At 40.2% G+C, this 13116-nt stretch overlaps 1 protein-coding gene across 6 annotated transcripts in view; it reads right to left on the reverse strand.

Moving 5' to 3' along the window:
* Nucleotides 1-13116, reverse strand: part of LOC115345977 (bifunctional heparan sulfate N-deacetylase/N-sulfotransferase 3) — a 336206-nt gene that overhangs the window by 41492 nt on the left and 281598 nt on the right. For all 6 annotated transcript variants that reach the window (XM_030025568.1, XM_030025577.2, XM_030025590.2 and 3 more), the window contains one exon: nucleotides 1794-1881. In XM_030025568.1, coding sequence (XP_029881428.1) covers nucleotides 1794-1881 — 88 coding nt within the window. The remainder of the gene's footprint in view (nucleotides 1-1793; nucleotides 1882-13116) is intronic.

Below are 13116 nucleotides of genomic sequence, written 5' to 3' on the forward strand. Positions count from 1 at the left end.
GCTGAGACACTGGTGACAAACTTGGCAGTCAGGACTGTGTTGCTGGGCCATTTTAAGCAAAAGAAAGGGAGGGAAGGGATGGGAATGGGTGGAGCAAGTGATGTCCTGAATGTGAAAAAGTTAAGGCATCCCTAGTCTCTCTGAATTGTGCAGGTGACATCTGGGTTGCAGGGGTGAAACCTGGACATTTACCAAGTCTAGCTGAAGTCTTCTGAGCCCAAGAGACCTGTGGAGGAACTGTGCAGCTCCAGCTGCTTTCTTCTCCAGCTGTTCAGCTCTAAATAACAAACTTTTTTCCCTGCCTCTTCTCTTCTTAATATGACAAGTAATACTGAACAAAGTGTACAACTGAGCACAAGAAGAGTTACGCTCATCCCTCTGCTATGTAACATGCACAGCAGTTGAGCATACTCAAGCTCTGTATATCTTTCTTTGGTTTTCAATAAATCTGGTTTTGGTTCCTAGTCTTAGCTAACATGTCGCTTCGCTTCCCTCTTTTCATAGTAATATCCTTCAACTGTGACATTATCTTTTGTTGTCTTTTGTCTCTCTCTTCCAGGCCCTGATGTTGTCCTATTTTGCATGCAAGTTTTTTTCTTTCTGTTTGACAGTAGAGAGCAGCTTTTCTTCTATATCACATCCTATTTAATACCTTTTCTTTTATTTCTCCCTATTTCTACGGTGGTTTAAGTGTAATATTATTTTAATGGGTAATATACATTGCTATATTCTACAGTAGAGATTAAACTATCCAAAAGGATAAACTGTGGTAGCTCAACAGATCCCTCAGTGAAGGCAATAGAAAATTGCATTTGATCGGTGGAATTTACCACTCAACAACAGGTTGAAAGGAACTGAATTTTAATAAAAGGGGAGGAGGAATTCAATCTGTTCCACATCAGCACCTAATGCAGGCACTGCAGCTTACTAGAATTACAGGTGCCTCATTCCGAGATGTTCCAGCCCACCTAAAATTACCACCTAAATTCTGTGTGCTCAGGAAATGGATGCAGAGAAAAATCCAGTTCACCTATTCTACGTGCCTCCCTCTACCCATTTCCTGGGAGAGTTTCTATAGTGAGCATCTGAGCTAGCTCAAATTGAATGAAATTATAAAGCAACAGTAAGAGTTTATTAACAGTAAGGTTTATTTAACAGTAAGGTGTTTATTCCACCCTCAGGATTGATGTTACTGTTATCCAATGACACGTATGTAACACATATAACCCCTACAGAAAGCTGTAATCCCAAGCTTGGACTGCTGCTTGCAAGGTCTCCTCCTGGCCCTATGACTGCCATTTCTGCATGTCCCAGTTTGCAGGAGGAGGAGGAACATTCCTCTTATTCAGGATACTTAATAGTCTGACAGTACACTTTCCCGAAGGGCTTAGTCTTTCTCTTAGAAACTACAGCCTGGCTCTCCTACTTCCACATCATTACTCTACTTACGGGACCATTATGCACATTCCCCCCCCCCTTTTTTTTTAAATAAAAATGTTGCTGCAAAGAGGTGTTTACAGACTCTACCTACATGGTTATTTCCAGACAGGCTACAGCACTAACAAAAGGTTAATCCAGTGTAATAACTTTAAGAGAAAAATTTGATTCGGTCAATCACACAAACGTATGTCCCAAAGCAACCTGGAAGAAAGAACAATTTGATTTTTTTTAGTCATCCTACTATGAAGGAAACTCTTCTCTCTACTCAGACCCTTAGTCTCCATCATTCCTACTTTCCTCACACTACAAAAAACACCATCAAAATGAAAGTGATTTTAGTATTTCATTCTTACCTGTGTGATAAAATTTCCCTGAAAATCCCAGGTTGAAAGTAAAATTTGTAATCTGAGCTCTCAAAAGATTCTGAGTGTCAAGCAGGGCCTGAAAAAAAAACAACCCACCATAAAAACATATCTGTAGAAAACACACCTGGCACAGAAATTTAATATAACAATATAATTTTTTTTTTACAGGTAAATGTCTTTTCAATTGATTTTGCTATTTAAAAACAGCTCTTTATATATGACAAAGAAGTAACAGATATTTTCATCACCATTTAAAGATTAAAGACAGCATGCAAACTCCATTGTTTTCCTCATAAAGATGACCAGCTATCAAATACTGTTTTACTCCCTGAATCATGAGATAGGAAAACAAAGGCACACACCAGAGAAAACACCTTCCACTGATTACTCAGTAAACTTGGGACACAGCTAGGAATGAAATTCAGATCTCTTGTGCCCCCAACCACTGCTCCATTCACCAGGGTGAACAGCATCTATTACAATTATGTTTCTCTAGATCAGGTCAAGTACGTACACAGCATTTTAGTCATGTTTCAAAGTTACTGGCAATCAAAAAAAAAAAAATCCAGAAAGACAGAAAGAAGCTAGATGAAGCCTATTCCACATCAAAGAACTTAATCCTAAACTCCCCCAAATTCTGACTCATTTCTCAGACAGTTAGCACACTGGCTGTCAGCATACATGTACTTGCACTAAATTAGTACCAACAAAAAAACAGCATGCAGGAAGAAAGGGGAAAGCTACAACTTCACTCGTTGATTTCAGTATGCTCTTCTTGACTTGTAACTCCCAAGATTTACATATTACTTTCAGGAGTTATCTCCCAAACTCTTACACTCTGCTGTTCACTCTTTCAGTTTTCCAGGTGTAACAAAGAAACCTAGCTTCCCAAAGCAAAATAAAACTTTGCAAAACAAGAACAGAAGAGCAAAAAGCCTCCTCCAAAATGAGACTCGGAGTGCACATTCCTCCAAATAGCCTGTCTTCAACTGAGCACTCGATAGTTGATAATTCATGAACACATTGGACTCTGGAGATTTGTGACCCTGTACACAGCACATCAGAAGTGTATGGCCAGCTACAGCGCGCACACACAGACACACACACTTGGAGACAGGCACTCATGCAGTACCTTTGAAAGAAAAGAAAATATTTATACATTAAAGGTCATCAGAGAGTTTTCAAAGTCAACATACATTATAACACAATGATTTTAATAAAGTGATTAAAAGCATTACTATAGTCAGAAATTAGTAACTCTAAGCATGTTTTGAAAGGGGAATGTATTTAAAAGCACAAAGAGATTAAAATCACTTGAGATTTTCAAACGTTTAAAGGTCTAGTAGGCTCCCCACTCTTGAAATTCAATGCCAATTTGGTGCCCAGAAAAATATGAGACAGTTTCTTTGGACATTATACAAATAATTTGCCTACAATTATTTTTTTCACTCGGAATGCCAATGACAACAGAATGTTAACATGGAAGTCAAGTCCAGCTTTAGATATAGGCATTGCATAGTCAAGTTACAGTTCCTTAAAATATGAGCCATTTTACAAATGGAGGTGACATCCACCTTATCCGAGAAACTTTTGGGCTGCTCTTCAGGTCTTTTCCAGGGCTCATCTACATCGTTCTAATGAAAGTATGATCTCCACCTGCAAACTCTGTCAAGCCTGTTTCCTTACACTATCATACCCACAACATTACAGTGACAAAATCCGGCGAAAAGGTGACAATAGCAAGGGTTCCCCTGTGCACCAACCTGATGAGAGGCCCAAGGCAGCAGGCCCAGCGGAGCTCCCATTCCCAGGAAGAGGTGACCACACACCACAGCTAATGCATCTGCCTGCGCCCTGTGCTCGCCTTTCCTGACACTCCCTTTCCAGAGCCGAGCATTTTCACCTGGCCCCATTGAGAGATCGCAGCACTGGCCAAAGTGGGAACACAGCCGCTCTCCAGTCCTCTACTGTGCTGCTTCTGAGGCCTCACTAAGCTTGTAGCTCTGGCTGGCTCAGAGAAGCTGGTGCTTGAGGGAGCTGATCTGCAGCAACAGGAGAGACAGTCATTTGTCCCTGTCCTCGGGGGCTCCAAATTTGAGTTTTGCTGACATGGCTGATGAAACATGAGTGGTTTCAATTCTGAGTCATCAATAGTACTTGCCTTGTTCACCACTTCAGCAGACCAGAACATTATGCCTAAGCATATTCATTAAATATACATTAATCACAAAACTAAATCTGTGAAAGAACCATCACTTTTCTGCCTCCTATTTCTTAAGGTCCTCTCAGATCTGGAAGTAACTCGCCTCGGTCTTCTTCAGCAGTGTAGCTCCAGCAACAACAGCATAGGCAGTTTCAAAGAACAGTACTAGTAAGATAAAGATCATCTTCTTTCACTGGAAAGCCTAAAAAATGTCCTGTGAACAAGGGACTTTATAAAGGAATGAGTAAAATGAAACACAGAACGGAGATAATTGAAAACAAGCTCAAGACTTCTGAAGTGGAATATTAAGAGAAAAATCTTGCAACACTGTAACGAGGGCTTTTGCACAGGCTGAGAGTGCAAAGATCACCGAGGAGACCTCTTATTCTAATGAAAGATAGCAAATCTGCAGAGGATTTATTATGAAAACCATCCTTGAGCTGCTGGGAACCTATTCAATGAAATAATTTTATCTTTGCACAGTTAAAAATGTAGGAGGCAAATGATATGGCTATACACTTCTTACGTTAACGGTACATCCTGTCGAATGAAAGAGTTCCTGAGTGCAGGTTGACAGCAAGGTGGCATGAATGTGCTGCACAGTTCTTTCCCTCCAAATTAAGTTGAGAACTGCGAGCATTTTTTGAGCTGAAGCTCTTATCCTGTACCTTTCTAACAGCTTCTCAGCTTGTCAGCTCCAGTCTAGTCTCAGCATGATGGAAAAACAGAATGGGAAAAACAAAGAGCAGCTGGGAACGCCAGAGAAACACGACCTGGAAGGAGACCTTTGCTGTACCTCCCTGGCACACTGCAGCTACAGGGCTGACAGGAGAGTCGCAAACGCAGGCTTTCAAACGGCAGGAGGGAGAAGGGTAGCAAAAAGCCTATGACATTTCTGTGGTAACGTAACGTAAGAGTTTACTTCTTCACCAGGAATTAATTTTGCTAGTGCAGTTACCACCTTCTTGCCTCAATGATTGCCTCGTGGCTGCATTTTTTTAGGCCAGCAGTCACAATAAGACGTTCCAGATATCACTCAAATAACACAAAACTCTAAAGGAAATCTGTAGTTCACCTTCTACAGAACAAACTTTGAAAGTGATGCTGTTGGTTTTTTGGCCACGTTACTCATTAAAATCAGTGGGAGATCTTCTGCTAAAGCCTTGTGGTGGTGTTCAAAAATGTATCAGCTAATACCAATGGTGTACCAGCTCACCTGCTCCGCCTGCTCTATCTGCAAAGAGGAGGGCACAGACCTGCTGTGAACCACTTTTTGTACAGACAAGCTGAGATAACATTTGAGTTGTCATGCCTATGATTATTTTCTGGGTGACTTGACATTTTACTCATCTTTCAGGTTCTAAAAACAAAATGTTAAAACTCATGAAAAATATATAGTAGCAGATGGCAGGGCCTATTACTGTGAGTTTCTATCAAAAAGACAGAAAGAGAGAAAAGCAGGGGGACGAAAAGCCTGAAATTTCCTTTCTAAATGCTGTTGTATATGCTGAAGGTAAGCTGGTGATATTTTCTGTATATTTTATGATTGGTTTATGAATAGCCCCTCTGGGTATCTGTATGAGATGATATATAAATGCACTAGTACTGAAGGTTTTTTTAAAAACCTATTTTTTTAAATAATTTTAAAACTGTTTAGTAAAGCTTTCATATGTTTATAAATAATTATTTAGTACATATGTTATACTTCCACTATAAGGTGGAAGTACTATAAGGAAAATAAATTGCTGGCTACATAATCACTTTCATGTACATAGCTACAATGGAGTACTTTCTTTTCAACTTTTCCTAAGCTCACATACTAAGTTTAGGAAATTCCTTGTGCCAGAAATCAAATGTGAGAATTCAGTGTATGATGAAAGACCCCCTTCTTCACCAACAGTCCAAAATAATCTCAGAAAAAGGCCCTGTTACAATCCAAGCCATAGACAAAAGTTATCCCGACAGCAAAACAACAGAGTTCTTTCAATCCTCGCATCTGACAAGTTTATAGTATAATGAAAGGAACACAAAAAATCATGTATGTTGTAAATAAAGCCAGATTCTCAGATGATTAATCAGCATCACCCCATTTAAGTTATTTCTATTTCATTTCTGATGAAACATCTCAGCAAATGGAAGCTGCTGTAATTGCCAATGGGATCTCGACTGGCTAAGAATTTAGGAGAAAATGGACTCTGAGAACACAAATGAAACAGAAGGAACCAAAAGAATTGTTCTTTAATTGAAATATTCATGCAATGGAGATGTATGAGAAGTCCTGCCTTTGTATAGATGGCCTCCTCCTTTCCTGACAACCATAATGTTTAGCTTTTTTTATCACTTTTCTTTCAGAAATACCAGCTTTGTTTACAAAGGAAACAGTTTTATTTAATTTTTCTCACGTTATAGATAGGACAAACAGAGGCACAGGCAGGTGATATGGTCTGTCAAAAGCTCTTGCTCAAGTAAATCAGCAGTAAAGCCAAGGATAAAACTCATACCAAACTTGCTTCCCATTTCCATAGCCAGGAAACTACCCTGCCTCCTGTCCTCAAATATCCCTTTACATGATTTCACTTTATAGTCTGTCATGGAGAAGTCACAAGTGTCAACTTGTCTTCAATAAACAGACAGTAGTAATTTCTTCAGCATCAACAAAAATACTCAGACCCAAACATCTTGGCTGATCAAACAAATAAATCAAGAATGCTTTATTGAACTCTGCTTCACCAAAAAGGAACTATGACTCGTTTCTGTAGTCATACCAACATATTTATGACTATTTTCCTACTCAAAAGCTGCTAAAGAACTTAGCTACTTGAAAAGCAAAACAGTTAAACACACTGTTAATTTTACTTATAATCCCATGGATTTTAACTAAATTGGCAAGCAGATAGACATAGCCCCACAATGCTGCAGCGTTAGTATCTTAAACTTCAAATCAGTACATACTTTCATGTCGGTAACAAAAGCAAGAAAGGTCAGCTTCATAGTTTTTCAAAAAGCCTATCTCCTCCCCCTTTTTTTGGGAAGCAGATCTCATCTCTCAACGCTTGCTTTACTATTTCGTGTCTAACAATACTATCAAAGGAGCCATTAAATTAGGAATTACTTTTCTTTTGAGGAAAACTTCTAATGCTGTACTGGGTCTTTAATGAAGGCAAGGACCTTCTGAAAAGGTAAAACAAATTAATAGAAAGTGTAAAGTGAAAGCACACGAGTTAAGCACACAAAGCCCCTTTATGGGAGCTCTTATGGAGAAGTAGCTTGAGTTTTCTATACCATATTACCTCTTTAGTTTAACCCCTGCAAGAGAGAGAAGAAACAGAACTAAAGCCCTTTTAACTTGAGTGGAGTTCTTCACGTAAGGGTTTAATGAGCTGTAACTGACATGATGTCCTTTTACTTTGCACTTTTTGTGACATCATTTTGCCTTTCCTGAGCATGTCCGTGCTCTGAGAAAGAGAGTCCTGCAGCTGAAGCTGCCTGCACAGGTATATGCACACCACCTGCCTCCCTCAAACCTTCCCTTCTGCAGAACCTGACCTTTTCTAAAGTTTCTACCCACATTGCAAATTCTCTTGTTTATAAGGGGAAAAAAAGAAAAGAAAAAAAAAAGAGGGTTGGGGAGGAAATGGAAAAGAGAATTGAGGAAATGGAAAGGAGAATTGAGGAACAAAACACACATGTGACTGAAGTTTGCATTTATTATGCATACAAGTATTATGATTTTTAAAGCATTGTGCTTCTCTGCAGAGTTCAACAATCAGTATTTTAAATTTCCCAGATATATTTTGAGATTGTGCTTTGTCATGTTTTATATATCAGTCCCTAAACTTAGAGGCCCTAGCAAAGTGTCCAACGTTAGAGGCAATACGTGGCACAGTGTGGCACAGAACAGAGGCCAGGCTAACAAGCTGTGCCTGATGATCAGTCCCAGGTTTGTCCTGGCACTGCTGAGGCTGATGGCAGAAGAGAGAGGAGGGGGAACACACTGCCTAGGGAAGGGAGAGTTGAGGGGGAGGGAGCACTGGGGATCCACAAGAAATGTTGTAGCAGCAGTGGGACCTGAAAGTGAGAAACGCTGAGATCGTGATGGCAGCCGTTCAAGAAACTGTGGCAGCAGTCAGGGCTGGGAAGGCAGTGGGCAAGAATGTGGAGTGTTTGGAGGCAGCGAGAGGCAGCATGGCAAGATGAAACAGAGGATAGCCTCAATGAAGGTCCATCCCAAATGGCTGGGAATCATTATTTTATTAGACAGACTATTTTGCTTCTGAGGAAAAATGTTTCCCTCATTATGAATTATGTATTTCGGAACATCATTAAAATTCAATGTCTATTCTTTCTGGATTTCCAAGATTAGCATTTTGACACCCATTACCATAAACATTTAATCTATGCAGGAGAAAGAATAATTGCTTTGGGTATAGCGGGTGTATCTGAAAAAAAACAGTTTGAATATCCTTCAGACAAAAGGAGAAGAATGCTTAAATTTTCTCTGACTGTGCACTCACTTAACAGAGCTGACACTACAGAGAGGGCAAGAGAAGAAAACAAAGAAAATCTTCAGCTTTTTCTGCAAAGTGTTTAGCTGGCAGAGAGCATAAATTATAAATAGACCCTAATCTATGTAAGTGGGGAAAGGACACTGCTCTACAGTTTGGTGGAAGCAAGGTGTCCAAGAGGACACAATCCAGCAAAAATAGAAAGACTGATGAAACAGGGATGGAAAAGCTAAACTGCTGACAATACATATGTTCAAGTTTATAAAATATCAGATTCCATGTGAGCTGAAGACAACTATTCCTGCTACTTTGTACAACAAAATTAAAAGGGGGGTGGGGGGAACCTGCTTATTAAGTTACAGTACCTTCAAGAAACAAATTATTCTTTCAATTAAAACCATGGATTTTGATAAGTCTACCAAGTCATTCAAAAGATGTAACAGTTCAGAAGTACCACATGCCAGCAAGATGCCTATTTACAAAGAGCCATGTAACACGGTAGAATTTAAAACAGAAAAAGTGTGCAAAAATTCCTTGGAGATGAAACGAAGTACCTTGTTTCAGTTACTTGTCATTTACTGATGGCTAGATTCTACCTGCAGCAATTGTGTTTTTAAATTATCAAACAGGGAAGCCTTGGAGCCCAACTCTTTAATGTGCAGGACACGCAAAGCTCCCATTGATTCCTTGGGTTAATTTGGACTGTTTGCCAGATCCACTGTCCTCAGTATCTTACCTGACTTCCTATAATATTAAGGCCCATACTCACTAGTTCGATAAGCACCATTAACTGGGGAACCCAGCTTCTCTTCAAAGCGTCAGTAAGATGAGACATCAGGCTGGAGCCCAACTACGTGCACCTTAGTGTTTTGGTGTCCAATATAAGACACACTGGACCTGATTTTCAAAAAATTCAGGAGCCACAACTTTATTTTATGTGCACAGATGCTGTAACGAGGTATCTGAATTTGAGGTCCATTAAAGGATACTAAAAATGTAAGCAGCCACTTCGAAAACTGTTGTCTCGGATCATTTCAAGCAGAAGTTTTTTCATTAGAACACACTGTTTTAATGTTACTGAGTCTTCCTTTGGAGTTTTTTTTATATTGCATACAATAGTGATCTTGATGATGGTCCAATTATACACTATCAAGTAATTAGGCTCTTTCATCTAGGTAAATCATTTGTACAACCAAGAGTTTTAAGAAATACTTCTAACTTCCTTCACCAGCTTCTCACTTCTTGGAGGCTGAGATAGCAGCTAATGAGAATAAGCAATTATGGCAAGGTAAGTTGAAGGTTTTAAATGCTTGGTGCCAATACTATTTAATAAAGTAATTAGGATGCTGTTTTCAGGATTGTATATGAAATTCTGCATTATTAGCTCTCAATTAAGCTGTACTTTGATGAAAGAGGTTACAATTACTAAAAAGCTAAATGATCTCGTTATTCTGCAGTCAACAGAAATAAAATCCCACATTTCTTTTAATTAAAGGTCAAAAAAACCCCAGGCCAATTGAAGTAGAACTAATAAACACCCTACTGCTGCATATGATATTTTTCCCTGGATTTTGGTCAGACAGGATTCAATAAAAAACTTGTTGGCCTCATGCTTTATCTGCTTATGAAACACCAAGTATAAAGAGGTAAGTTCTCAGAGTATGACAAAACTCAAAGTAGTAAAAACAAAGTGACTCTAAAATGCACTTAAAATCTCTTCATATTTATCCAGTTAAGTTCTTGCAATCTGGTGATTGTTGATGACCCAGTACAGTGGGAAACTGAAGTTTGTTAGCCACAACGCGAGCATTCAGGTAGCTGTACTGGAAAGTCACCCCCCACACACGCACAGCTGCCTCAGCTCCGAGCACGACAGGCCATCTCTCAGGGTGACAGAGTAGTTCAGAACCTGTTCCAGTTCACTTCTGGGCCACTTCGCTGTGCCTGCTTAGTCTGGCTTGTCTCCATTGCATCCCATCAGCAGTAGATAAATTGTCAGGGTTGTTCATTGATTCATGTAGACACTTGTCTAGCTACCAGTAAATGTTAGGCCTCAAAAAAACCAGGTTCAAACAATAACCTCAGATGCAAAGCAGTTATACTCCTGCACGCCCTCATTAGACAACCCACACTTTTACAGCTTCAGCTCTTGTCTGGTAGGATGCACAATATTTTGTCATAGAAGTTAAAACAATGGCATGGCTATTCAGTCTAACAGCATGTGTATTTTATAGTCGTCCAGCTCAGAAAGAACAGAGATATTATCCAAGCTCCTAGTACCACATTCATTATCAACAGCACGTTTGCTTCTTATTTAATGCTTCCTCACACGCCAGCTCCAGCTTTAGCTTTCACTACAGCCAACAGGCGCAGCAAGCAGAGTTTGGCTGGAGGACAAGGGCTACTCTCCAAGGAAGACAGTCCTCCGCTGCACGGGCTGGCCACGAGCTTCCGCTGCAGCAAAGCCTCTGCTCCTTTACCCACCGCACACTGCCTGGCTCTGCTGCTTAGGGCCCTTTTACCCCGCTGTTGGCAACATGTCGCTCTCTACAGCCACTGAATGCTGAAAACATCTAGAAGGTTCAACATCAGAAGAATTTTCTGCCTAATCTCTCCACAGCAGAGACCACAGTGACCTCACCTGAATGCGCAGGAAGCTGCAGCTGGGTCACTACATCTGCTCCACTCCGATGAGTTTGTCAGTGGCTACATTACTCTGTCCGAAATGCCAATGTTTTTAGAGATGCAATTTAGATTTCAGGTCTACCTTTACTCCTATGGCTTGCATACAAACCAAGAAATTTGTTCCATAAAATCTAGTCTCCTATAGATTCGGTTCCCAAATTGCTATTCCCACAATGCAGTAGCCTGCACTCCCTTTCACACCGCTGCCTAGGACCTACCTTCCCCAATAGGTCTCCAAAGCACCTCCTTCCCTTCCCGCTCTGCCCCGCACACCCTGTCTAGAAGAAAAAAGGACAGTACGTGCTATCGCTAGCTCCAAGACACAGCACATGGATTAGTCAGGGGCAGGTCAAAGTGGAGGATAAATGCAGACCTCACTCTGAAACCTCTGCTTCAGCGCAGGCACTGCTTTGTGTACATGCCTTACCCCACGCTGAACTCCAGGATGTCAGCAGGAATTTAACTGTCTTTGAGAACTGCCCGTATCTGTCACACTGGACTGAAACTGGCCCGCAGGTTCAAACGTCATTAGATTGATCACAGAACCATGGAATGGTTTGGGTTGGAAGTGACCTTCAAAGATCACTAGTCCAACCCCCTGTCATGGGCAGCAGCATCTTTCACAAGAGCAGGTTGCCCAAAGCCCCATCCAACCTGACCTTGAACACTTCCAGGGATGGGGCATCCACAACTTCTCTGGGCAACCTGTGCCAGTGTCTCACCACCGTCATTGTAAAAGATTCCTTCCTTATGTCTAACCTAAATCTACCCCCTTTCGGTTTAATTGCTGGACTGACAAAGGCAAGCAGGGACATAAAAAATACCCAATTTCTTTAGGAAATGAAAATAAAAAATGGTGTGTCAGTGTTGTATACATCAAACTCCAACAGTCTGTGAATATGGCCTTTTGAAAAAACTTCAGTCTTACTTTTCTTCTTCAATGTCAGTATTCTCTGGATCTCAATGCCTGAGCCTGGATAAACTAAGACTTACCTGTCCCTGTAAGCCCTGAAGCCTGCGCTTCCTGCTCAGCAGAATTTCAAATAAACAAGATTTCAAAGTTTTGTCTACATCATTATATAGATGATCACAGCTCAACAGCGGGTGGTATTTATCTATTTTTCTAGAGCACACAAAATTCAAAGCATTTAAGTTTTTACAATATTTTTCCAGCATTTAGAAAGCAATCACCAAGTAACAGTGGCTACAATTACAATAGAAATCTGTTACATGATCACAGGAAAACTCAAGTCCACAGACCAAGGTATAACAAGCTGCTGTTTAGGTAACCTGAAAGAAACATTGGACACTACAAGCTATGTCTGAAATGTTGGTACCAAAGAGAAACACTTTGGGGTTTGTTTACTTCTCAGTTTATACTTCTTTTCTCCCCTAGTAAGACTAAAGCTTCTAGACAAGCATAATATTTGTGTTACTGCTTAGTTTTACATATTAGAGAATAAATAAAGTGCAACTAAATGAAGACTCAAACCCTCTAATTTATATAAAAACCACAACAGAGCCAGTTGCTCTCCCTGTTTAGTAAAGCACAACAGAGTTACCACATCACCGGCATGTTAAATAAACTGACTGCTCCACGGGCTGGGCAACACACCAATGACACAATCCATTCACAAATGTTTCTTAGGGTTTTTTTTTTTTTCCTAATAGAGCCAAAAAGATTCCTATGTTTCTCTTAATACTGTATCCAATTAAAAATATCTATCTTTGTCCCTATGTTTGGGGTGAGCTGAGGCATACCAAAAGCTCTTTTTCCCTCTATGCTCCACCTTTTTTGACAGAAAAAACATCTTTTACCAAGAAGATTTTCATATTCTCTTTCTGCCAGAAAGCTCCACATCAGAAATAGCTAGGAATTCAGTCTTCAGCTTGCTCACCAGTTAAGGGTCACAAATTA

The sequence above is a fragment of the Aquila chrysaetos genome, chromosome 1 (assembly GCF_900496995.4).
Source record: "Aquila chrysaetos chrysaetos chromosome 1, bAquChr1.4, whole genome shotgun sequence".
Classification (NCBI taxonomy): domain Eukaryota; kingdom Metazoa; phylum Chordata; class Aves; order Accipitriformes; family Accipitridae; genus Aquila; species Aquila chrysaetos.